This window comes from Lepidochelys olivacea, assembly GCF_965140295.1.
Source record: "Lepidochelys olivacea isolate rLepOli2 genome assembly, chromosome: 11".
In the NCBI taxonomy this organism is placed as follows: Eukaryota; Metazoa; Chordata; order Testudines; family Cheloniidae; genus Lepidochelys; species Lepidochelys olivacea.
The window spans coordinates 26,365,226-26,392,546 of record NC_140421.1 but is presented as its reverse complement, the minus strand read 5'-3'; the positions used below and the strand labels follow the sequence as shown (position 1 = coordinate 26,392,546).

The 27,321-nt window shown below is 41.6% G+C and overlaps 1 protein-coding gene across 4 annotated transcripts in view; it reads right to left on the bottom strand.

The window, feature by feature from the left end:
- Positions 1 to 27,321, bottom strand: part of MBD5 (methyl-CpG binding domain protein 5) — a 264,996-nt gene that overhangs the window by 24,819 nt on the left and 212,856 nt on the right. For 3 of the 4 annotated variants that reach the window (XM_084643358.1, XM_084643357.1, XM_084643359.1), the window contains 4 exons: positions 25,696 to 26,721; positions 23,818 to 24,032; positions 20,543 to 21,751; positions 4,432 to 4,505 (listed from right to left, as the gene is read on the bottom strand). In XM_084643358.1, coding sequence (XP_084499484.1) covers positions 4,432 to 4,505; positions 20,543 to 21,751; positions 23,818 to 24,032; positions 25,696 to 26,721 — 2,524 coding nt within the window. The remainder of the gene's footprint in view (positions 1 to 4,431; positions 4,506 to 20,542; positions 21,752 to 23,817; positions 24,033 to 25,695; positions 26,722 to 27,321) is intronic. The other variant, XM_084643360.1, reaches the window with a different exon arrangement.

Genomic DNA, 27,321 nt, shown 5'->3' with positions numbered 1-27,321 from the left:
AGACCTTTGAGAGCAGAAGAGTAGACTGGGACATGGAGTGTAGAGTGGCTGGAACACTGGGACTGGAGGCTGGCAGTGGAAGGGAAGCGGGAAACTGGGATATTGAGGGGAGACTGGGACTGGCTGGGCAAGGAGATTGGGATTGGGAATCCAGAAGGGAAGACTAGGACTGGCCCGCTGAGGAGCCTGGAATTGGAGTGAGCAATGAGAGGTGACAAGGAGACATGTTGGGGAAGATTGGGCAGAAAGGGTCAAGCTTGGAGGGGGGAGATGGCAGAAGGCTTTGTGACCAGTACAGTACACTCCCCTCCAAGGTCTGCAATGGAACACAAGATTCCTGAGTCTCACTCTTCCATTGCTGTCAGAAAATATTTGTGAAAGCCATGGACAAACTATATCATCCCTCTCTAGTATTGATTGCTAGAGGTCTGTGCGGTTGATCTAAAGGTTCCAACCCTGCTGATGAACCATGTGGGTGTCAATATGATGTCAAATGATGGAATTCCTGTTTTTTCAATTTGTTTTTTAAAAGCCTAGGAAATTACACACAAAAACTTGATTCAAAGAACATTAAGGTTCTAAAGTCAAGCACTGAAAAGCAACAAATGCCTAATTAAGGCACGTGTGCAACTTAATTTGGCCTTGTATATATGAATTATGATACAGTCTTTAATTACAAGACCACTTAATATTTTCTGCACAGGACCCCTGCCTTATTTAGTGGACAGTATGGACCTGCTTTGGGAATGAATTGGGGCTGTGTAGCGAAGGAGACCGTTGTCTGTAGGACCCTGCCTCATTTGTTGCAAAAGCTGGAATTGTATGTAGTGAATGAGACAGTGGATTATAGGAAGAGAAAGGATGATCTCATAATTAAGGCAGTAGAATACTGCCTTGGGGAACTAGATTTTAACCCTACTTGTAACACACAGTGCCTATGCGATGCTGGGCTAATCACTAAAACCAAACTTGTATGTTCTTCATCTTGTGGGTGCCTGACTTGAGACTGGAGTCTGATTTGCAGAAGTGTCAAGCACTCACAGCTGCAACTGAAGACAATGAGACTGTGTTTTTAACTTACATAGTGCTATACAATGCCCAGGACTTTGAAAAACCTGGTTCTAGGCATCTCAGAATGGGTACCCAAAATGAGGGGACACTTTTGATCTTAATCTCTCTGTGCCTCAGCTTTCCATCTGTAAAAGGGGGATAATAATACACCATCTCACAGGAATGTTGTGAAACTAAATTAATGTTTGGTTTCAGAGTAGCAGCCGTGTTAGTCTGTATTCGCAAAAAGAAAAGAAGTACTTGTGGCACCTTAGAGACTAACCAATTTATTTGAGCATAAGCTTTTGTAGCCACTGAATGCATCCGATGAAGTGAGCTGTAGCTCACTAAAGCTTATGCTCAAATAAATTCGTTAGTTTCTAAGGTGCCACAAGTACTCCTTTTCTTTTTTTAAATTAATGTTTGTGAACCAATCAGATACTATTGTGATGAGCATCACAGAAAAAAGCCAATGAGAAATTAAAAATTCTGTCTTCAGACTAGGCTTTGAATAGTGTGTAGTAAACAAGGCATGGGGCCACTTATTGAACAATGAGGAGAAAACAAAATATTGAAGAACCACTTATTAAGCATGCACTGAAAGAGATAGTCCTATGGAAAAAATAACGTGATCATGTAATAGATAGACTGTATCATAATGCATATGCACAAGGGAACCAAATTAATAATGCACAGGCAACCTTAATTCTGGCATTTCCTAACTTTTGAGTGCTTGATTTTGCAATGTTAATTGTGTTCATTTAACATGGATTTTTTGTGTGTTCCATATTAAGTATTAATGATAACACCATATAGTAATACAAACTGCTACATACATGAAAGGTGGTAGGCTGAGTCATGGTTGTCATGGGAACTGTAACTTTGAATTTCCTGACATTTGTATAACCACAGCATTTCACCAATGCACATTTTTGCATTTAAAATTCTCTAATGTTTCCATATGTACAAATATTGAGCCAGATTCAGCAAGGTCTCTACTTTTAACTGATTTTTTCAAAAGATCTTTAAAGTTGTTCATTGAGTCATTTTCCTAGTGCTAGAAATTTTGCTTCAGGAACAACTAATGGCAAATAACTGAAATGTTGTCAAAGGCATTTTTATGTCTGCAGCATGCACTCATACAAAAAACCCACCGACATGTTTCAGGATGGTGCTGAAAGGATAGCACTGTCTCACTGGCACCAGCAATATTGCTCAGGAAATACCACATGGATAGAGAACAAGAAAAGCGTACACCTTAAAAGGCGTTAAAGACAAGTACAGCGGAAACCTGTTTATCCGATTTCATTATCCAGCTCTCCGTATTAACCGAACAACTAGTGCACAGACAGGAGTATGGGAAATTGACGTCACCTCCCTGGCAACACTACTGTAACCATCCTGTCTTTTCAGCCTTGTAAAATGACTGCGACTACTAAGCGAAATCATGCAGTACTATCATTGGATGCTAAAATAGAGAGTATTAATAAAATAAAGGCCAGTCACTGGCAAAAAACAGCCCAAGATTAGAACACTGGAAAAAGCATAGTATCGCAAACTGTCAATTTTTTCCCAGCCATTATAAATATGAGTGTTGCTGTACTTACCGTTGTCCTGTGTACAATACTATATGTTAATTTAATACTTTATGCATATTACATATTGTTATTGTTGTTAGTTACCATGAGTATTGGGGTTGCTGCAACTTAAAATGATCATGTCTGCATTTTTAAAAACTGGCACTGTTTATTAATAATGGTTTGTATTTGCTGTAAAGAAGGGGGCTATGTTTTAATGCTTAAGTTTATCATTTCTGCATTTTTAGAAACTGGTACTCTTTACTAGAAGTAACGGTTCGTGTAAGCTGTAAATAAAGATGACAACTTTTCAGGGAGGGGTCAGCTAGTTTAAAAGCAATTCCCCATCTTAAAACAACATTTTGAAAGCTATTTGTCCACTTTCCTGATTATCCGAATTTTTGATTATCTGATCTAATTGGAACCAGGGCCAGATCGGATAAACGGGGCTCTACTGTAATTATTTGATTCCTTTAAGCCTGTACTTATTGTTTTGAAGACATGAATTGTAAGCCTATAGTACTTTAAATTCCTGTTCAGATACAAGCCAACAGTTTGTCAGTGCGACAACAAGTAAACAATAGCACACTACAACCCTGTCAACTTCTGTATCTTTTTATAGCTGTCTAGGTCTTCTTCCTCTAAACTCAATTTACTTCTCCTCTTTTCTTCCATATTTTTTTCCCTCTTCTCATATTTCACATTGCTCAAAATCTCTCGCCTAGTTTTGTAAAATCTTAAATAAAGTCCAAAAAAAACAGATAAAACCAAATATAGTTCAAATATACATCATTTGTTATATTGTATAATAAAAGATTTGCATATGGCAGCCAGTCTGGTTACACTAAACATAGCTGGGATTAGGGAATTCTGAAAAGCTTGCCAGCAATGACAAAATATACTGAACTTATCTGAAGTAACCCTTTCCATACCAATTTGGTGCTGTGTAAAAAAAAAATGCTTGTCACAAAGTCATATAGTATTTGTTCAGAATACTTTTGACTTACTAATATGCAATGAATGATTTTGGGTGTAAATTTCAAATCTACACCTGAAAATTCACATGGGTGTGCTGGCATTTTCAAAGATTGCTGGTGTATCAGAAAATGCATACATACAAACCCCCAAATTACAAAGTTATAAAATTGTAAAATTCATAACCTGCATAAAATAAGGAATTCAGAAACTAGGTGCTCCATTTCTGCAGATCTCCTAAGCTCCTCAGGACTGAAGCTAGGATCCTTTGTTCCTCCTAATAATTGTAAAGCAGCTCCTTCTTGTGTGGACTTTTGCAGGAGTCTAGCTTCAGCCCTGCAGAGCTGAGGTGCTCCAGAGGAATGGTGCATTAGTCAGTGCAGTCCAGAGTTTTGGTTCATTAGATTTCACAAAAAACTGTATTTCAGTATATATCATTTCTTTCTCTCTTCCTCTTTCCCCCAGGACACACACACAGACAGACATACAGTAAAATGAAGAGGCAAATTATCTGGATATAAAACACACTGTAATAGTTAGAAGCTGCCACTGGGTTTTTATGCTACCACCGTCTACGCTTTCCCTTATAAGAAAGCTGAGCCTAAACTGTCAGAGGTGCTGCCACAGGATTTCAGAAGCCTCCTGTTGCAGGATCAGAAAGACATGCATTCCATATAGGCTGCAGGTTAATAACTAACAACCAAATCCTGATACAGCCAAGATTCCGACTGATGTCAAGGATACTTCTGGGAGTGAAATGAGAGTCTCTTGGTAGACAAGAGGACCTCATGATTTTAATTAATTTGTAAATGAATAAGCATCTGCTTACTTTCTGTTCCTCTTCCTGGCTCGGTTGTAGGCTTCCAGACCTTCTGTTAGTGTCTTCAACTTCTCAGGCTCCACCTGAGTAAAGGTATGAACATCAAACTACATTACCCAGACTGGCAATTATTAAATGCTACTTTTACTTTACTGCTGGACATGCGGTTGTTTAGGCTATGGAGACTAATTTTCACTGCATCCACAAAACATTTCTGTTCCCCAACAAAAGAAGAAAAGTAGTATTTTTACAATTCCTCTGTATGCTCATACCAATAGCAATAAAAATGCAAATAATCATGGCACAGTCCTAAAATATTAGAATTAGGGACTAAAATTAGAATGTTACTTTAAAAAATTTAATCCTTTTTGCTTCATACCATAAACAATATAAACATTGTCTTTGCCAGAGGATGTTGTGAAGGCCAAGACTATAATAGGGTTAAAAAAGAACTAGATAAAATCATGGAGGATAGGGCCATCAGTGGCTATTAGGCAGGATGGGCAGGGATGGCGTCCTTAGCCTCTGTTTGCCAGAAGCTGGAAATGGGCAATAGGGGATGGATCACTTGATGACTACCTGTTCTGTTCACTCCCTCTGTGGCACCTGGCATTGGCCACTGTTGGAAGACAGGATACTGGGCTAGATGGACCTTTGGTCTGACCCAGCAAGGCCATTCTTATGTTTTTACTGTTGTCAACATCTCACAGATCCTAATTCTGACTGCACACACATTTAACTCTTATTGAAGTTTGCTGTGCTTCATAACAACCTTTTATGTACTCCTATTACAATATAATATATTTTAATATGTGCCATCAACCTTTTTAAAAAAAACCTGTTACCTACCTTTCATAACTGTTGTTCTGAGATACACGTTGCTCATGTCCATTCCATTCTAGGTGTGCGCGCACCCATGTGCACAGTTGTTGGAGATTTTTGCATTTGCAGTATCCGTAGTGTTGGTTGTGACTCCTTCTTGAGTGCCGTGCTCATGCGTCAGTATATTAGGCGCTGCCGGCCCTCTAAGTTCCTTCTTGCAGGCAATTCTGACAGAGGGGCAGGAGGGTGGGTAATGGAATGGACATGAGCAACACATCTTGAAAAACAAGTTACTAAAGGTAGGTAACTGTTTTTTCTTCTTCTTCGAATGCTTGCTCATGTCAATTCCATTCTAGGTGACTCAAAAGCAGCATCCATGGAGGTGGGCTCAGAGTTCACGGTCATGCAGCTTGCAATACTGCTTTACCAAAGCCAGCATCATCTTGGACCTGCTGGGTAAGCGCATAATGCGATGTAAATCTGTGGATGGATGACCAGGTGGCAGCCTAGCATATGTCCTTGTGCTCTGGTTGATGGGCAATTACAATCGCCAGAGGAAGCACCTTGGCCTGGTCATAGCAGCAGCGGATACAGGCAGTAATCCAAGATGAGATTCTCTGAGTCGACACTGGATGACCTTTCATTCTGTTGGCCACTGCGACTAACAACTGTGTTGCCTTACTAAAGGCTTGGTCCTCTCTATGTGGAAGGCTAATGCCCTTCTGATGTCCAGAGAATGCAACCCGCGATATGCCTCTGACTTATGAGGTTTAGGGAAGAAGACAGGTGAGAATATGTCCTGGCTCATGAAACTGTGAAACAACTTTGGGTAGGAAGGTCAGGTGCTGTCGCAGTTGGACCTTGTCCTTGTAAAACACTGTGTAGGGTGGCTTTGAGGTAAGTGCCCTAATCTCAGAGACCCTGTGGGCATATATTATTGCAACCAAGAAAGCGACCTTCAAGGAGAGGAGAAGGGAGCATGAAGCCAGAGGCTCAACGGGGGGCCCCCATGATCCATGACAGCACAAGATTCAGGTACCACGGAGCAACAGAGTCCCCGACGTGAGGGCAGAGGTGCTCTAGGGCCTTGAGGAACCTGGCAGTCATGTCCTGGGCGAAAACTGACCTGCCCTCGCGCAGGGGACGGAAGGCCAAAATAGCAGCCAAGTGGACCTGAACAGATGAAAGGGACAAACCCTGGATCTTAAGATGCAGGAGATAATCCAGGATTAACTGCAGTAAGACCTGCTCAGGTTGAATACCTTCATCCGAAGTCCAGCATGTAAACCGTTTCCTTTTGCCCAGGTAGGTCGCTCTGGTTGAGGGTTTTCTGCTGCCTAGCAGGACGTGCTGGACACTGGCCGAACACTCCCACTCATCTGCATTCAACCATGCAGCAGCCAAGCCGTCAGGTGCAGTGCTGTCAGGTTCGGATGCAGCAGTCTGCCATGGTTCTGAGACAACAGGTCCAGCCAGAGCAGTAGCTGTAATGGGGCGGCCACTGAGAGGTCCAGCAGCGTGCCGAACCAGTTCTGGTGCGGCCAAGCCAGCGCTATGAGGATTACCTTCGCTCTGTCCTGCTTGATCTTCACGAGGATTCTGTTGATTAATGGCACTGGAGGGAAGGCATACATCAGGGGTCCTGACGACAGAAGTAAAAAAGTGTCCGACAGGGAGCCTCTGTCAATCCCTCAAATCGAACAGAAAGCGTGGCACTTCCTGTTCTGTCTGGATGCAAACAAGTCCACCCAGGGAGTCCCCCACCTCTGGAAGATTAGGCTGACCACCTCCGGATGGACTGACCACTCACGGCAAGATGAGAAAGTCCTGCTGAGGCGATCTGCCAAAGCATTTCTGGCCCTGGGGAGGTCTGCGGCCACGAAATGAATGGCATGCTGAACACAGAAGTTCCAGAGCCTGAGAGCTTCTTGGCCAATGGCAGAGGACCGCGCACCACCTTGCTTGTTGATATAGAACATAGCGGCAGTATTGTCCATCTGGACTTGAACCACCCTGCCTTTTATCTGAGGCAGGAAAGCTTGACGGGCCAAGCGGACCACTCTGAGCTCTCTGAAGTTTATGTCTAAGGAGCAATCGTGACCTGACCAATATCCTTGCATGCCAAGATCGTCTAGAGGGGCTCCCCACCCCAGATCCGAAGCATCGGAGACCAGGGTAACCGATGGGGATGGGGCCGCGAAGGGGACTCCCTCCAACACTGATGCAGGGTCGAGCCACCGGGCGAGCGATGACAGTATGTGGTCTGGAACCTTGATTACTTGGTCTATGTTGTGTATGTTGGGGACGTAGACTGACGCCAGCCATGCCTAAAGGGGCCTGAGATGAAGCCATGTGTGCCAGACCATGTAACTGCAGGCTGCTGTGTGGCCCAACAACCTGAGGCACCTGTGAGCAGTGGTGAGAGAGCGGGCTTGCAAATGCAAGATTAGGTCTTTCATGGCATGGGATTGGTCTTCAGGGAGGAAGGCTCTGGCCTGAGTAGAGTCGAGGACAGGTCTTATGAACTCTGTGCGCTGCACTGGAACTAAAGTTGATTTCTTCTCATTTATCAACAGTCCTAGATCGTGACAGGCGGTGACTAGATCGCAGTGCTGCCGCACCTGGTGTCAAAACTGGCCCTGGATTAGCAGTCATCGAGGTACAGGTAAATCCGAATGCCCTGATGCCTCAGGTAAGTCGCCACTGGAGCCATCCACTTTGTAAACACTCTCAAGGCTGATGAGAGACCAAAGGGCAGTGCTGTGAATTGGAAATGGCGGTGGCCCAGCACAAAATGGAGGAACCGTGTGTGCCCTTAGAAGATGGAGATATGGAAGTATGTGTCCTTCAAGTCGAGGGCGGTGTACCAGTCTCCTGATTCCAGGGAGGGGATGATGGAGGTCAGGAAGACCATGCAGAACCTCAACTTTTGTTGAGGCAACGCAAGTCCAGGATGGGTCCTAGGTCCCCTTTTGCTTTTGGGATTAGGAAATATCGAGAGTAGAATCCTTTTCCCCTCCTATCCCGAGGGACCTCCTTTACCGCCCGCAGCCTTAGGAGTTTTTCAACCTCCCCAGTGATGAGTTTCTCATGAGAAGGGTCCTTGAAGAAGGATGGGGAAGAGGGGTGGGAGGGAGGGGCAGTTGAGAACTGTAGGTTGTAGCTTAAGGATATTGTGTTGAGCACCCAATGGTCCGATGTCACTTGCGACCATGCCGACTGGAAGGGGTGCAGGAGGTTGAGGAAAGAATAGGAAGGTGGATCCAGGTAATTGACTGGGGCACCATCCTTAGGTGCACCTTCAAAATGCCTGCCTCTGACCCCCGTGATGTTTTGAGGGGCCGGGTTGAACCGGCGAGGGAGAGGACCAAGGGTGTCATTGCTTAAATCCTTTGTCTTTGTCCTTTCTCCTGGAGGCATCCTGTCAGGAAGACCCCCAGGACCTAGAAGGAGAAGGCAGAGGAGGCCAGAACTGCTTTCTGGCCTGCTGCAAAGTGTGGAGGCCCAGTGATTGCAGGGTGGTCTGGGAGTCTTTAAGGCCATGCAGCCTTGGGTCCATGAGCTCAGAGAAGAGCCCCGTGAACTCAAACAAGAGGTCCTGGATTGCGGCCTGCATCTCTTGGGATAACCCCAAAGATTGTAGCCAAGAGCTGTGCCACTGCCCAGGCAACCACACTGGCGGCAGAGTCTCTAGGATCCCAGGCCATCTGGAGGGTGCCCCTTGCCACCGCTTTGCACTCCTCCAGGATCATGGTGAACTAGTGGGCCAGGTTCTGTGGAAGGGCCTCCCTGAACTTGCATGAGGAGACCCATACATTAAAATTGTACCTGCCCAACAAGGCTTGGTGGTTGGACACCTGAAATTGTAGACTGGATATAGAATAATTCTTTCTGCCAAAGAGGTCTAGTTGTTCGGCATCTTTATTTTTCAGTGTGCCACTTACCTGTGCCTCTCGTTAACTGCGGACACAACCAGTGACCCTGCTGGTGGGTGTGTATAGAGATATTTGAACCCTCTTTTGGGAGGTAATACTTCTTTCCCACCTTTTGGACAGTGGGCAGAATTGAAGCTGGGGTCTGCCAGAGCGTTTTAGCAATCTTTTGGACACCTGGGTAGACAGGCAGCGTGATGCGGGCCAGGGTGGAGGATGGTATGATGTCGAACAGTTCATCTGATTGCTCTGCCAACGCCTCAATTTTGAGGTTTAAGTTGTCAGCCACCCTTTTAAGAAGAGCCTGGTGCGCCTTAAAGTCGTTGGGGGACTGCCAGTCTGGGAGGCCCACGCCACCACTTCGTCCGACAATGAAGACTATGAGGACATCGCAGGGGGATGGGCGGCACCTGTTGTGCTGCCCCTGTGATGGACTCTGCACCGTGCTCTGAACCCGGTGCCAGCAGTGCCGGGGGTTTGTCCAAGGTGGCCAGAATGGTGGGAGTATGGAACCGGCATCATTGGTACTCCCTAAGCATTCCAACATGGCCACTGAGCAGGCCACTGGCCCTGCTGCCACGCCACCGCCACGCTGTTCTTGTGGGCTGATGGAGATTCGTACCCTTTCGATGATGGGCTGAATCTTGGCTCTGATATGGACCAGTCCCCTTCCAGTGACCACGGTGGGGCTGGGGAGGCCTGTGTCTGCCAACTAACCCTTGTTGGAGACCTATGTCTAGAGGGAGGGGATTTCCACTGTAATAGACCCAGGCCAGTTGGGTACAGCAGAGTAGCAGAAGGCAGATATACTGGCCACTGGATTAACAGTTTTCTGTTCCCTGACTGACCAGAGCAGAGGCTGCTCCAGGCTAATGAGAACACCTGAGTCTAAAATTAACCTGCAAAGAGTCAGGTAAGGTCATTAAGCTAATGTGACCATCTGACTCAAATTAAGGCCCCTCTGATAATATAAAAGGGCTCACTCCAGTCAGGCAGAGAGAAGCCAGGGAGCCAGAGGAGAGGAAGTGCGACTGAAGGGCTGGTTAATGAAGACACCCTCAAGTCATTGGTAAGGGAGCCCTAAGGTAAGGGTAAAGAAGGGAGAAGCAGGAGAGCTGTGGGGAAGTGGCCCAGGGAAATGTAGCAACTCTGGCAGTGAAAGGTTGGCTGCCAACAGCTGCTACCATTAGGGTCCCTGGACCGGAACCCGGAGTAGAGGGCGGGCCCAGGTTCCCCCCAACCCACCACTACAGAAACAGCTCCTGGAAGGGGAAAACAGGCCCCTGTCAGGACAGGAGGCTAAACTATTTTGGCATGAGGCTGTAGGAGCAACAGACACATTGGGAATTCTCTCACCAACCTCCATTGCTGGCTTATGATGAAAAGAGCTCAGTAGACTGTATCCCTTGCCCTAGAGAGAGAAGGGCTAAGTGGAGGGTTGCAGTGAGCCTCTGAAGCTAGCATAAACCGCCTGGAAGTGCAGGACCCACTGGGATGAGGTCGGAGCTCTGCCACACCACCTTTCCCTCGTGCGGTACTGGGGCAGTGGAGATTGGTGCCATGATGGTGAGCAGTCCTGCACTGGCAGGGACGGACGCCTAGGAGACTGCCTAGGGGATAGACATCTGTACCAAGGAGATCTTAGGCGGGAGACTGGCTGGTGCTGGGAATGCGGGGACCAGTATCTCGATTCTGGCATTCTGTGCCTCAGGAAGGAGAGCGCAGTGCTGGGGACCCGTGCGTTCTAGCCGGCAATTGAGGTTGTGGGACCGGGATCCTAGGCCATGGGGATGGGGACGAACGCCTGTGGTCTGGGCATTGATGGCGCTCCCCTGCCCTTTGCGGAGGTCCCATAGCTGGCTTGCCCTTGGAATGCAGGGCCATAGCCACGTCCACTGCCTGGTGTGGCATCTGCAGTGCCAATAGGCCCACCAGATCTTTGGCTGCCTGGGCCGTCTCAGGTGACGAAGATCCCTGTTGGAGCCGGGATTCCCTACCACTCCTGGGATTTGGATGCAGATTCCTGGCTGGGCCGGGGGTCCGACCATAGCGATACTCCCCTCTAGCTCCAGGGTGGGCACATGACCTGAACTAGGTCCTTTGCCCAGGTCCCCCTTCCCCTGCGTGGATGGTGCTGGGGAACCCTTCTTCTGCTGCTTCTTGGGCACCAGCAGGGGAAACAGTGCTGGGAGGATCCCAGTGCCGGTGGGGTACTCCACACTCATGCTGAGGTGCTGGGAGCAGAGTCCAGTTGGGAGGGATCCGATGCCAGGCGCAACGGCCTCCATCAGGAGGGCTTTCAGGCAGATGTCCCTCTCCTTCTGGGTTCTGGGACAAAAGTTTTTGCAAATGCTGCACTTGTCCTTTACATGGGATTCCCCCAAGCACTTCAAACAGTTGCTGTTGGGGTCATTGATAGGCATTGGCCTGTTGCATGACAAACACAGCTTGAAGCCCAGGGTGATGTCTCAGCCGTGACTCTAGCCACTAAACCAACAACTAACACTTACTTAAATTGACTGAGTACCTAAGAACTATATACAGAGGGAATAACAACCAGCTCTTAATGCTCTTGCAATGCAAAACAAGGTGCTCCAACCGACTGTCATGGGCAGTAAGAAGGACCTGAGAGGACTTAGGGCAGGCGGCGCCTAATATACTGATGCATGAGTGCGGAACTCAAGAGGGCGCCACAGTCGAGCCTACAGATACTGCTAAGGCAAAATTCTCCAACAACTGTGCATGTGGGAGCACGCACACCTAGAATGGAATCAACATGAGCAAGCACTCAAAGAATTTTATATTACTTCATACTCTACTATATTTAAACTTAAATTTAAGTCCCTAAGGCTCCATTTCAGAAAAGTAGTGAAGCACATGTTCAAGTCTACCCCTATTTAACAAATCACTTAAACATGTGCTTAAATTTAAGCATGTGCTTAAGCCCCTTTAAAGTCAATGGAACTTAAGGGCTTTGCTGAAAGAAAGGTGCTGAAAGAATAATCATGGAAAAAAAAAAAAAAGGTATCTGCACTACTGCTTAAAGAAACCCCACCAGGCCAAACACTAGCTTTGGTAATGCACAAACAACTATCATTAAAATCAATTGAAATTATGAATTCATAGCTCACTACTGAATTTAAACCGCTGGATATAAAAATTGGTACCACTTCACAGGTACTAACAATTTTTGAAATAAAATACTACTACTACTACTAATTTTCTAGAGCTGCACATTTTCAAATGATATCAAAACATTAACCATTTAAACTTCACTTTTGATTAGCAAAACAGCTTTGAGCTTAGTTTAATTTACAAAAGCACATTTCAAACATTTAAAAAAATCTAACATTCATTCTCTTATCTTTATTAATAGTTTTGTGTTTGTATTTCTTAATTTTTATCTGTCCCTTGCTTAACAAGAGCTTTTTGTAAAGTTTGTTGCATTAATGATAAATATAAAAGATTTTATGAATGCATAAAGCATAATAAACCATTAAACAGAAATTAAGCACTGATATAAATTATATGAAAGATCTTGATTAAATTTGTTCTGAAAAGTCAAAATTTCCCTCCCAAAACACCTTAACTGAATCAGTAAAATAATTTAAATGCATTATGAAGCTGATTTTCAGGAGTGCTAAGTTGAAGTTAATGGACCCTGCAAGGTTCTCACCACCATAAGGCCAAATGTGATATATTTTTAATTCAAGTGTAACATTTCTTCAGCTTATATATCTAAAAATGAAATATGGGGATACAGCAGATCCAGAACTTGACAAGATAAGAGCCATTATGGTGAGGTCTGCACATGGGGATCTCATTTCCATGAAGCAAGACTAAATTGTACAATAGGCTAGACTTTGGACACTTCCAAATAATTAAACAAAAAAAACCCTCAAGTTGCTTTTTCTTTTACTGTAAGACTGATGTTCCATCAGGAAATTGCTCAAGAGAATTCCTTTCACAATCTAACTTTATAATAGTATACATTTCTATATAAACACACACAAATTATTTAATTTTAGCTTGAGACATCAAAGAACTAACTCCCTGGAGCTGTGAGCAAAAATATTTCTCAGGATGTGCTACTGCAAAAGGTATAAAACACTTGGTAGTGAAAAATCAGCTCCAGCAACACCAAAGGGGTTAACATACAAGTACCATATTTATAATGCTTAAAATGTTTAATAATGCTAATGGAAACAATGTTACTAAATATGAAGTTAACTGGAGATCAAATTAACCATTTCAATCTTAATTAATTTTATAACACATTTGAAGAATTGCTATCTAAAAAAATCTGGCATTTTTCAGATTTAACAGAATTACAGGGTAAGACTGTATTTTGTCTGAGCCTTCATCTCCTAAACTTTACTAAATTATAGAGGAAAGAATGAAATGCTGAGAGATATAGTATCTGTATCCAGGATATACTAAACAGTTAGGTATACACAACCTCCTGAGAATTGTATGCCTTATGTCTCCCAGTATAAATGTAAACTACTTTAATGGTAAGCTATTTTATTATTAAGCACTATTATTCAGTTTAGTGATTTACCTGAACATGTACTGAATAGTAATAGATCGTGTACTAAATAGTTAATTGGAATTAACTCCTTAGTGAGGGATTTTCTTCCAGGTAAATATTATAATGTGAAATCTATTAGCATTTACTTTTGGGAAGAACAGTTAATATCAACATATGGTCAACTTAACATTGTATTAAAGAAAAAGTTATGTTTAGTGAGGAAAGAAAGTTATTAATTTCAAGGTAAAGGTGTATGACACTACCATTTACATTAGCAAACAATATGTACAAACTTTTCAGAAGTACTGAGAAATTACATCTATTGACTTCAGTTGGAGCTGGGAGAGCTCAGCCCCTCTAAAAATCAAGCATTATACACATCTGTGGGAAAATATTTATGACAGCATAACAGCAGGTCAAACAGTTTTGTACAAAGCTTTTACGATACTCGGTAAACTGAATTTCCTCAAAAGTTCCAATAAATAGCATTTAAAAACCTCTGCTCTTTGAGACTGCAAACATTTCACTGTCAGATAGTTATTAGCTAAGAACTTGAAAGTAATCTGAAAGAGAATAAACCTGGAAATCCTAGGCACCCCATCATCTCAGGCATTGGCACCCTGACAGCAGGATTGTCTGGCTATATAGACTCCCTCCTCAGGCCCTACGCTACCAGCACTCCTAGCTATCTTCGAGACACAACTGACTTTCTGGGGAAACTACAATCCATCGGTGATCTTCCTGAAAACACCATCCTGGCCACTATGGATGTAGAAGCCCTCTACACCAACATTCCACACAAAGATGGACTACAAGCCATCAGGAACACTATCCCCGATAATGTCACGGCAAACCTGGTGGCTGAACTTTGTGACTTTGTCCTCACACATAACAATTTCACATTTGGAGACAATGTATACCTTCAAATCAGCAGCACTGCTATGGGTACCCGCATGGCCCCACAGTATGCCAACATTTTTATGACTGACTTAGAACAACGCTTCCTCAGCTCTCGTCCCCTAATACCCCTACTCTACTTGCGCTATATTGATGACATCTTCATCATCTGGACGCATGGAAAAGAAGCCCTTGAGGAATTCCACCGTGATTTCAACAATTTCCATCCCACCATCAACCTTAGCCTGGACCAGTCCACACAAGAGATCCACTTTCTGGACACTACGGTGCTAATAAACGATGGTCACATAAACACCACCCTATACCGGAAACCTACTGACCGCTATTCCTACCTACATGCCTCCAGCTTTCACCCTGACCACACCACATGGTCCATTGTCTACAGCCAAGTTCTACAATACAACCACATTTGCTCCAACCCCTCAGACAGAGACAAACACCTACAAGATCTCTATCAAGCATTCTTACAACTACAATACCCACCTGCTGAAGTGAAGAAACAGACTGACAGAGCCAGAAGAGTACCCAGAAGTCACCTACTACAGGACAGGCCTAACAAAGAAAATAACAGAGCGCCACTAGCCGTCACCTTCAGCCCCCAACTAAAACCTCTCCAACGCATTATCAAGGATCTACAACCTATCCTGAAGGACGACCCATCACTCTCACAAATCTTGGGAGACAGGCCAGTCCTTGCCTACAGACAGCCCCCCAATCTGAAGCAAATACTCTCCAGCAACTACATACCACACAACAGAACCACTAACCTATCCTTGCAACAAAGCCTGTTGCCAACTGTGTCCACATATCTATTCAGGATACACCATCACAGGGCCTAATAACATCAGCCCCACGATCAGAGGTTCGTTCACCTGCACATCTACCAATGTGATATATGCCATCATGTGCAAGCAATGTCCCTCTGCCATGTACATTGGTCAAACTGGACAGTCTCTATGTAAAAGAATAAATGGACACAAATCAGATGTCAAGAATTATAACATTCATAAACCAGTCGGAGAACACTTCAATCTCTCTGGTCACACGATTACAGACATGAAAGTTGCGATATTACAACAGAAAAACTTCAAAACCAGACTCCAGTGAGAGACTGCTGAATTGGAATTCATATGCAAATTGGATACAATTAACTTAGGCTTGAATAGAGACTGGGAGTGGCTAAGTTACTATGCAAGGTAACCTATTTCCCCTTGTTTTTTCCTAACCCCCCACCCCCCGTTCCTCAGACGTTCTTGTTAAACCCTGGATTTGTGCTGGAAATGGCCCACCTTCATTATCATACACATTGTAAAGGACAGTGATCACTTTAGATAAGCTATTACCAGCAGGAGAGTGGGGTGCGGGAGAAAACCTTTTGAAGTGATAAACACCCATTTTTTCATGGTCTGTGTGTATAAAAACATCCTCACTGCATTTTCCACTTTTATGCATCCGATGAAGTGCGCTGTAGCTCACAAAAGCTTATGCTCAAATAAATTGGTTAGTCTCTAAGGTGCCACAAGTACTCCTTTTCTTTTTATGGTAGTATTTAAGTAATAAGGCACTTAAGACAGGTTGATTGTTATCATGGTATGTTGGCATCGACGACTACACAGAAATTTAAATTTTGAAACACTTTGTTGGATTCTATTTTTTTATTCCATTAGATCTGGCCCACTCTAATTAACTATTTGGCTGATTACATCCTGCGTTAGTCAAACTCAGGTCAGAAACACTAATCTAGAGCCTAGGGAGACAAGGTAGGTGAGGTAATGTCTTTTATTGGACCAACTTCTGTTGGTGAGAGAGAAACTTTTGAGCTTGTCTAGAGCCTAAGCAGCTGAGAGTCTTAACATAGTCAACCATCTTCATCCTGTAGTAACGTCAATATCTGAAATTCAATTCTGGATTTCTTCAAATCACTACCATAGGGCTAGCTATTGTTTACACCCTGTCTCTTAGGTGGAAAGTGGGTGATTTTCTACATTCATACAGGTTTTAGATCCCACAAGCTGTTTTGTTTTTACCATCCTGCTCTAAAAATCATCCTTCCTGTTTAGGTCTGGAAGGACTCACTTTGACATTCCTCATCACTGCCCTTTAACTATTTAGTGAAAACCACACCCTCCTGTCACTGGCTGTGCATGCAGCTTACACCATGCTCCAGGCCTTATTGGGTTTGAGAGAAAAAGTCAGAATTGAGAATCAAACTCTGCTGTGCACCAGTGCAGGAACTGTATTAGCAGTGGCTCACTGGGATGATACTGTAATTCTTTTTTTAAAAGATCAAATTCAATATTCCACGCCAACCCCACCTTCCCAAGCTCTATAAGGATCCTTCCATGATGCAAATCATATGATAGAATAATGGTGTGTAAGCCTGGCCACAATAGTTCTTTCCAGAACAATGGATTTCCTGTGTATGAAAATTACCTATTCTGGCAGTTGCATCAGTAACCCCATATTGCAAAGCAGCTTCTTGCTGCCTTACTGATAAGATGTTATTCATCAGGTGTAAAGAAAAGTTTTAAATTGTATATTCAAGCCTATTTACACCGTCAGTGCAACATGAGACAGCCAGCAGCATTATCTTTTCAGGTGGATTTCTCAGCAAAGCTTTTTCTCTTTTCTCACTTTCATCCTTATTCTGCTGACATCTTCTTTTAACTTTCCACTTCCCTTGTTTTTCCTCAGACACTAGTAACCTAATCTACATGATCATTCCTTGTTTCCTCCATCTGGATTCTAGATGGTTTTGCTGTTGCCACTGCACTTTCTTCAGTTTGCTCCTTAATTTTCCAATTGCCCAAAACAAAACAACAGAAAACTTTGGTTAACATTCCTTCTTTCCTGATAGAGGAACACCATCCAAAAGCTTCCAGTTGCTATTTGAATAGAAACAGATGAAAAAAATTCAATTCCATATGTATTCCCTTAAAAGTAGTAAAATGCTATTATAAATGGAAGTAAAGTCAAACAGACACTTTCTACGTAATATACTACAGAACTCTTTTAACACAGCAAAACTATTGCCATAGTGTGAAAAAATTAATATATCATAGGTACAAATGTGTATAAAGATAATTTAAAAGTTCCTCATACAATAAATTTTCAAAACTACTAATAGGGAACCATATTAAAAGTTCTATCATTCCAGGGTTTCTTGGTACACATCATTCCTGAAGACCTTTTGCACTGCAGAATGAGTTGACTTTGCTGGCTTCACACTAAACTGCCAAAACATTCAAAATATGTAGCTGTGCAGCAGCTTATAGAGTGGTTGGTCATATGCACAAGAGAATGAGAAATACAATTATGAACATCAGAGTTCCTCTCTATTTTAAACCAGAAATGGGACTACGTATGTCTTTTTTCTATTTAAGTCATCTCTTCTGTCTTTCACATTCCTCTACTCTCCAGTATTCAATCTCAATCCCTACCCTGGTAACTGCCATTCACACTATCTTTCCAACTGGGGAGGCTAAATACATAATATCCTTCTGAAAGATGGAGGGCCTTCTGATCCAAAGCTCCTTTAGTCAGTCACAGTGCTTGTTGACGAACAGCGGGACAGACTCTCTCTTACCAGGGATATGAGCTGCCTTTACAACATTCTGGGAGCAGCAACATTTTGAACTACAAAGAAACAGTTTAGAAGGTATTCAGCAACATATGCAATTTTCATTAATTTTGTTTCGGCTTCTGCATACATTAAATTTCAAGTCAATTAATATAATATTGTGCAATAAAGTAAAAAAAAAAAAAAAACCTAAGAAAAACAAAATGGAAGTACTAAGGCCTGCATAAAAACAAATATACTTTTGGTAGATAAGAAATTAACTTTTGATATTGTTCAGCTAATTGATGCAGTACTCTTAAGGAATGCAACTGATGATCTATAGATCTTCTCTGTTGTTTATAAAGGGTACAAAGAGCAACTTCTTAAAAATTTACTGAAACAATCTTACAAAGAGGGACACAATTACTGCTGTGAAGTAAATAAATAGTTGACATAAATGCATTTTGAAAAATTTGTTCTTTAGTACTATATCGTTCATAAAGGTATTGAGTGGCACCACAGCAGAATTCTGACAGAGAGTACCATACTCTCCTCTCCCTCATTTCACACTTATTTTTTCCTTTTCTTTTGAAGTATGTGGTCAACAGATTTGAAAAATTAGGCCTACATTTTCAAAAGGGGCTAGTGATTTTGGGATCTAACTTTGTAGCTGAATAAGTTCTTATTTATGGAATTACAATTGTTAAAACAAGTTCATTTATTTGAAGTATATACTTGAAGATCAGCGTGCATCTCTTCAAAACCTATGTGGGGAGTAGAGAACTATGAACAAGCCATCTGAAGAATGAGAAGCTTTGGCTGAAACCACGCTAGCCAAACCATCCCAGACAATTTATAACAGTTTCATAACACGCCTATTACAGTTCGAGGGGAAAAATCCATGTACAATCTGGTTGGAGAAATCCTACTAGAAGTAGGATCAACTGTGCTTAAATATGATAGTTTCTATCATGGTTTCAATTGAAGTAAATTAGATGGGGGCATGAAAATAGATAATAGTTTTTGGATTAATTTCTTTATGTCAGAAATTAAAAATTCTATACCTAGATTTTGATTTGTTAATTTAAAGGTACAAGCAGTATTATTTCCTGAATGAATGTTTAGTAACATATTTTTTATTATATAATGAGTGTGGGTGTGAGAGAGTGTGGAGGCCTAACAGATGGGTCAATACTCTGATTACTGTGGCCTCAATTAGTTTCTCTGGCGATTGTTGATTGAGGGAATAAGGAGGAATTAGCTAATCAGACAGGGGGGTTGGTGGGTGAGTTCAGGAACTAACTAGCCCATCAGCACAATAGCTTGATAAAAGAAATGAAGGGTCAGAGGATGGAGGACAAGGCTAGCTGAGCCCAAACTGAAGGAGTTCCCAAGGAAGGGAGATCCCTGTTCCTCCCAGGGCCCTGATGAACAGGGGCTGAAGGCAACAGGGTCATAGGTATTAGAATTGCTGTACTGCATGTACAAGTGCTGGTGGAGAGGACTTGAATAAATTATACAGAGTAGAGACTAAAAGAAGGGAGTCTGAGTGGTTTCTGCGGTGGCTCAGGAAAGGGAGGGGCATACAGAATGAAATACTTTTGTACTTATGAGGACTGCAGAAAAACAAAAAGTTTTGCAAACAGTAGAAAATAAGGATTGAAATAGTTTCCTCAATAAAACAGAATACACTGTTAAGTCATTGGTAACGATAAGAATTCCCTGCCAACACCTTGTGCTAGGGAACATTAAACTCCAGCACAAAGGAGCAAACTAAAACCACTATCACTAGAAAAGGATCTTTCATGTCCTGCTGTGCAGGCCAAATTTTTTTAATAGTTTTTCTGCTTCATACTAGAAGTATCAGTTGGGTAAGTCAGAGATAGGGTGAAACTGCTTTAACTTATTTCAAATTCCTTATTTTGGTTAGATCAGCTTTACATTTTGCGATTTCTGCCATTTCTAGATACCCACTCATGCCTTGCACATCAAGTCAGTAACCATAGGCACAGCCAGAAGTTCAGAAGGCTATAAATCATAAGTTAAACAATAGTGCATTAAAGCAAAATATTTTTTGTATAATAGAAGTCTTATGTGAACAAGTGAATTAGCAGGACATAATTCAGGCCAGAATACAGCCTAATATGTTTCCTTATGGGATTTGTATAAGTTTCTCATTGTGCAACTACAACATTTCTAGTGAAATAAATAGTTTCATAAGCTATCCTCATGAACCAGGAATCAAAAGCCCATTAGTACTGCAATTCATACCATTAAAATAAATATTAGACCAAGATAATTCTTTGACTATATATACATATATATATACACAAAATATATATGCATGTGTATATATACCTTCCCTTCCTCAGTGTTTTGTTGACATGAATTGTGAACGTCTTCTTCTCTTACTAATTTTCCAGGCCATGAAGTCAGTCCTTTTATTTGGCCCCAGACCAAGTCGCCAACATTAAACGTCCTCGGCCTGTAATGTATCAACTCATTTGAAGAAGGGGACTCTGGATTCCTTAGGTCATCTTCACTGCTGATGCTTTTAGCATCTGAAGGGCTAGGCACGCATCCATTAATGCTTTTGGCATTAAAGTCTCCATTATAATGGATATAGTCTTTAACTAGAGAACTTTCCAAACTATTTGAGGAACTTGGAGATTGCTCCTCCATGACTAGGTCTTGTTTAGAAGTGTTCAGCAACTCTCCAAACCCTCTACTTTGTTGAAGCCTATTTCCATTTATGTGTGCACATGTTTCCACAGTGTTCTCCAGTCTCTCTTTAAAACTCATCATAGTTCTTTTGTAATTGTTATACCTGAAATTCTCCTCCAACAATTTATCACTTTGACAGTTTCTCTGTGGTAACAGTATCTGATGCTGCTCACCATGTAACAATGGCAGCGTGGAGACGTTATTGGGCCTTTCATGGCAAGGACTGCTGTGGACATGGGTTGAATGGTCTAAAAACTCCTCACACTTCCACCTATGTATCTCTCCTCCAGGGTTTTGCTCCTCTTCCCACTGTTTTCTGGATGTATTGCAACCTGCTGATTTGTAATATTCAAATCCATCCCCTTCACTTGAATTTTTACTATGTTCTGAATTCTTCAGGATTCGTGTCCCTCTAGTGTTTCTTATCCTACCGTCGTGATCAGAAACACCAATGTTTCTTCCATGGATTACTGCACTGACAGCACTAGAAAGATTTAATGGGTCACCAATTGAGGCTGTGAAGGCACTCATGGCACTCAGAGCTGGAATGGGACTCATTTGTGTTGTACTGCTAACTGCTGTGGTGATTACGACTTGCATTCCTTTGCTTGCAGCATCTACGACTGCTTTGTAGATAGCATCGACTGAAGAATCACCCTGAGCAGCTACATTGAGGCCATCCTTTGCCTGTTGTCCTAGAGTTGGTTCAGTCCTTTGCGGCAAATCACAAGATGTATCTTGAAAAGGAGGAAGGGTAGTGTTGGAACTCTCAGGAACTGAAGTTATCCCCATTTGAGTGATCATTCTTTTGTTTAAAAGAGCAGCATCTTCCTGCATTCTCACCTTAAAAATAGGAAGGAAAAATTATAGAAATTTATGTTTTCATTCAATGCTATATTTCAGAAGACACATTCATTTAATTCAGTAACTGTGATGGTTACACATCAGTGACACATTTTGTCATGGTTGTACATAAGCAGAGGTCTACTTAAATTGTGGAGAAATCACACGTTTTTCACTGATTGGCATAAAAAGCAAATTTTGCAGATGTGTTCAGACAGTATATTCCAATCCACCTTCCCTACAGCTGCTGCTGGCAGTGGCACTGCCTTCAGAGCTGGGTGCCTGGCCAGCCACCTCTGCTCTTCTGCCATCCAGCTCTGAAGGCAACACAGAAGTAAGGGTGGCAATATCGCGACCGCCCCCACGATAGCCAGATTTCACAGTCTGTGACGTATTTTTCATGGCTGTGAATTTGGTAGGGCCCTATACATAAGGAACAAAGATTGTCACTCAATGAAGAGAATCAGAAAATGAAAAGGCAACTCAAAACATAAAATAATATGCATATGAACACATAAACTAGCTTTCACACTTTGTTCAAAAAGACAAAGCTTTGTAATAACAGGTGGTATTTGAGATGATAAAACTTTCAAATCTCTCCTGTTGTAGCCGCATTTCTACCTACCTTTCTGAGTCCCTCTCCTTTTCTGAATGAAGTCCAAGATCCTCATTCTTACATTCAAAGTCCTAATCAACTTAATCCATGCTTATATCACTGTACCCAAATCTATTTCCTCCTATTCTTCCTTCAGTCTCTACTTTCCTCCCCAGTTTCACTCCTAAGTGCTTTTTTTGTCTCTACCCACGCTCTGCTTTGTATTTTCTTTGATGCAAGCCACAGGCTTAAATTTGCCTCCTATTTGTCATGTGCAAATGACCTACCTTTCTCTTCTTATACACTTCTTTTGGGAAGTCTTCCCACTTTTAATCCTCATCAACCAGGTCTCCGACCCTTTGCATTGAAGCTATTTCATGCATTGTCTATTATAAACTAAATTACATTATGAGGAACCTTGTATATTATGTTTGTATTTGTCATGTACATGTCATGAGAGTGACGTAAAGATAATAAGCGATATTCATACCTGTGAAAGTCTGAATAGAAAAGATGCTTTAACTAGTGAAGCCAAATATTTGTAACTACTGCTTTAAATACTTACCATTACAAAACACTTACATAATTCAGGACACACAGAGAAAATATGAAAATACAGCTAATGTAACTCACATAATTAATAAACTGTGAAGGGGTTAATAGGCAGTTAGATTACTGTGATTTTGCAAACACAGGGAAATTTCTAGTTGTCTAGACTGACAAAATGATATGTTGTCTTTTTCCTTCTTAAAGAATAAAAGCTTTTCTGGCACTATCACCTGCATTTCTGCAGCCTTCATGTTCTCAGTTCTGCAGCACTATAATAATGTTAAGTACATACTGTAACTCTATTTTTGTTCTCTATCTCAGTTGATACTTTCACTGTCATTCTATTACTTTAATATTTGAATTTACATTATCAACAGAATTGTCTGTTTGGATAGAAATGTGAAAGGGGGCTACCATTTTTTCAAAATTTTTATTATATGCCTGTCCTTAATTACTATGGACCTGATCCAACATCCCCTAAATCAATGACAGTCCTTCCATTTACTTTAATGAGCACTATTAGAAAAAGTCAGTTACTCACAATCACCTCCTATTTCCTATTAACTGACAACTAAGTTAACTTTTTACCATTCAGTCTCTACAATTTATTCTCAACCAGTAGTTTATGATCACACTTCAAAAGTGAATTAACAACTCCTGAAAGTTCAGAACAGCTGTCAATAGATGCACATCATAAGGAGTTCCAGTAAAATAAAAATGACACTAAACTTATAAGTAAAAGATATATAATTTCAGTAATGTGTTTCTGATTTGCGAATACAAAATCCATACTAAAAAAGGGCAACCAACTGCAATAAAACAGATTGTTTCAAACATTCAATGAAAAAGCAGAATACAGATACCAATTCTACTATTACAGTTTTTTTAATTCACTCAATATTGATGTCAGTTTGCTCTCTACCTGAAAATTCTGAAACAGACAAGCCATGGGGTTTGGGTTGTTAGCTGGTCCAGGAATTGTGGGTTGCCCTTGAAACCCCTGGAGATTCTGGTACCCCTGGAGAAGCTGATGTTGCTGCTGATTTGAAGGAAACATCTGATTGTTGTTCAACAGTGACTGGAGATGAGTCAGTTGATGGTTATTCAAAGTAGTGTTTATCGACGACGACATGTCACCTGCAGTTCCAAACATATGGTAAAGTAAGTCAGCATAGTTTTCAGGAGTCCACGAGAGTTTCCTTGAGTTATATTTTAACTGACAAATACTGACACTCTCTGTACAACAAAACTTCTGTACCACAATCTCAAGGAACATGTCTCCTACTATTTATTCCTTCATTTCTCAGCATTCTTTCTTTCAGGTTACATCTATATGTGGACTCTTTCTAAAGGATTCTGACATGACTGTCCTTCATTCTGGAATGGCACACAGCCAGGTACAGGAGAATGAGCATCAGTGGTATTCATTTTCTTGGAAATCCATTCTGAACTTCCAAAGAGCGACTGCTTCATACCATACCAACACCTTCCCCTCCCCCAACCTTTTGGTAACTATGACACCACTGTTTGACCTGACTACACAACGATCCAAGGCCTCTTGAACACAAAAATACACTGGCTAACTCTACTAGTCTTCTCTTTTCTAGATATAGGAGAAAAATCTCATAAGAAAAACAAGCTAAATTAAAAAAACTCTGCATTTTGTATCAAAAGAAAAATCTCTTATGTAAATTAAAATGTAAAAGAACAATATCACAAACAATAGGAAAACAAACACTTTGAGGCCCCTGATCCTATGAAATTATCAAATAAAAGAAGCCTGAAATGGATTTTGCACTTGAGTTAACACAAACTAATATTTTTCCGAAATTTTATGCTTGTGGAATCAGCTGATGAAAATCAACAGACATTTTATTTTAGAAAAAAAATTAATCCTAATTCAATAACAATCCTAATGCTAAATTAAATTATATTGTAAAAGTAGGGCTGAGTTCACAGTAACAATCTTGTAGCTTGACATAAGTAACAAAGCTGCAATGCTTTCCAGCTCTTTGACACAATATTTTGGTCATCCTACTGGTATAGTTATTTGCTTATTGAGTCCAAACAGCACAGAACACAAAATATATCACGTTCTGGGTAAATTCATCAAGGTACTAGAGATTTAGGAGAACAGTTTAGGCTTAAGATTTCATCAGTTATGTAAGGGCTTGTCAGGTGTGATACCCTCAGTTTCAAAACTACAACGAAGAAACGAAAAACAAAGAAATATGAGAACAGAAATGTATAATCAAGGCCTAGAAAGGGCAACCTATTTCACTGAACTTGTGCAAGGCTTTACTTGGAGTGCTTTATAGGACACGTGCTACGGTTTTGGCGTATTTTTGATTTAAATGGAAAAAATGCACTTGGCCATTTTTCATCAACTGCACAGCTACTCATACTAACCCTGTGATGCCACATATATTTGAAATAAAACACTGCATCCCAAAGATGCACCTGTGCTTTTATTACATGTAAAATAAAAGGAGTCCAATTTGCCTGACTGAATTTAAGTGTGTGTAGTAGGTTTGGTGGCATCAGAATGAGGGAATGGAAAATAAAATGATATCCAAAAACAGTATTAAATATTGCTGAATTTTTAAAAATTGCTATTTAAAATTTCTGACAGTAAAGGTTGTTTTTCTCTAGAAGTATTCAATGACCTGTGACATACAAAACCCTTTTTTATAAATAGTGCAATGAAATGGAGTCTTTAATAATAGAAAATAGAATCAGAAACTCTCCCCCCAACCGTTTTTTTTTTTTTTTTTTAAATCTGTGAAAAAATTTAACTTACCAAGCAGACCTGTCCCCAGTAGAGGGTTAAGTAGCTGTGGCACCACAGAGTTATTGTTGAGTTTAGCTGGACCAGATGTATTCCCAGCATTATTAGATATGTTCAGCAATGTTTCTGCCATTGACACCACTGCTGTCCCACCAAGTGTTGAGACAGACAGTGCTGTCACTGCTGATGATGTAGTGGTTGTGGTAGTGGTTGCCTGGGAGGAGGTTGCTATGGATATCTCTGGATGATTAGCAGTGTTGCCCGATGCGGAGTTCAGGACACCTCCCAACAGCTGGGGATTTAAGGCCATTAATCCCGAGGCCCCAGTGACAGCTGGGAGGAGCAAGGGGTTAGAAGTAGTGTCAATGCCTGTAAAGCTTGGTATAGGGTTCCCCAGGGGGTTGGTTAAAAGGGTCTGTGCTCTGTTGCTGTCTGACTGATTGCTTGGCAAATGGTCTGGTGGGGCTGTCATCTGTGTTACTGAGGGTAAAGGGTTATTTTGCTGTTGTAACAAATCTGAGATGGTCAAATTGAAAGATGGTAGGGGAACCATGGCAGCTGCTTGGGCTTGATTCTGAAGTAGGGCTGCTAGAAGCTGAAAATGAGCAGGTTGTAATACCTGCCCATCCATGTCACTGGAGAGAAAAGCTAGCGCAGCATTTACACTTGGGTTGAGTAAACCTAAAGGGTTGAGTATGACTTCAGACTTGCCTTCTCCTGCTGAAGGCTGTAGTATATTTAATAGATTCTGGTTTAAGAGATGTTGTTGATTCACTGGCAAAGAGATAGGTAGAGAATTGAGAAGGTTTGGATTCAAAGAATGCGGAAGATTGTTGTTTGAAGAGCAGTTCTGTGGAAAGTGAAGTGTGTGTTCGTGGCCAACAAAAGGGAAATCACTCCCAATGGGCAGCTGGCTCGGAAGTGGGTTTGCAGCTGCAGTAGTGACTATAACACCATCTTGAAGAACGGATGTTGTCTTTGTGATGGCTGGTTGGCTGGTTCCAGCTATGGCTATGGAAGATGATGGTCCTGAACCCCCTGTAACACAAAACAATACATACATTAATAATGTCTATCGAAGGACAAATATTATCATTACTGCAACGATAACCAGACTCATCAAAATTTAGCTATATCCAACACTCAGAAGAAGAAAATTCAAACAGCATGATTTTAACATTTTTTTAATAAGAAAGAATTTGCAATGAATTATTTCTGATACTACACAGAAATGCCATTGTCACATCACAACTGGAATCCTGCTTAAATGAAAAACTTACGCTTCTTTTCAAACTCCTTCAACAGAGAATTGTATAAGAGGATTTCATTATTTTATTAAATATATTTTGGATTCGTCTAGGACTGAAAACCACCCATCTGTTACTATGTTCAGTCTTGAACCCACACCACATCCACTGCTAAAATGATCAGCAACGGCCTTAAAACCTAATGGTAAAGAGTGTGGTCCTAAGATTAGATCCATGAATTCTGGCTCATAGTTTCCTGATTCTATTCCCAACTCTGCCACTGTATTGCTTTTTCCATCTGTAAAATGATCAGAACATTTCCCATCTCACAGTATGTTTTGTGAATTATTGTTTGTAAAACATCATTTCTGTCATCTTTGGAGGAAAGCAT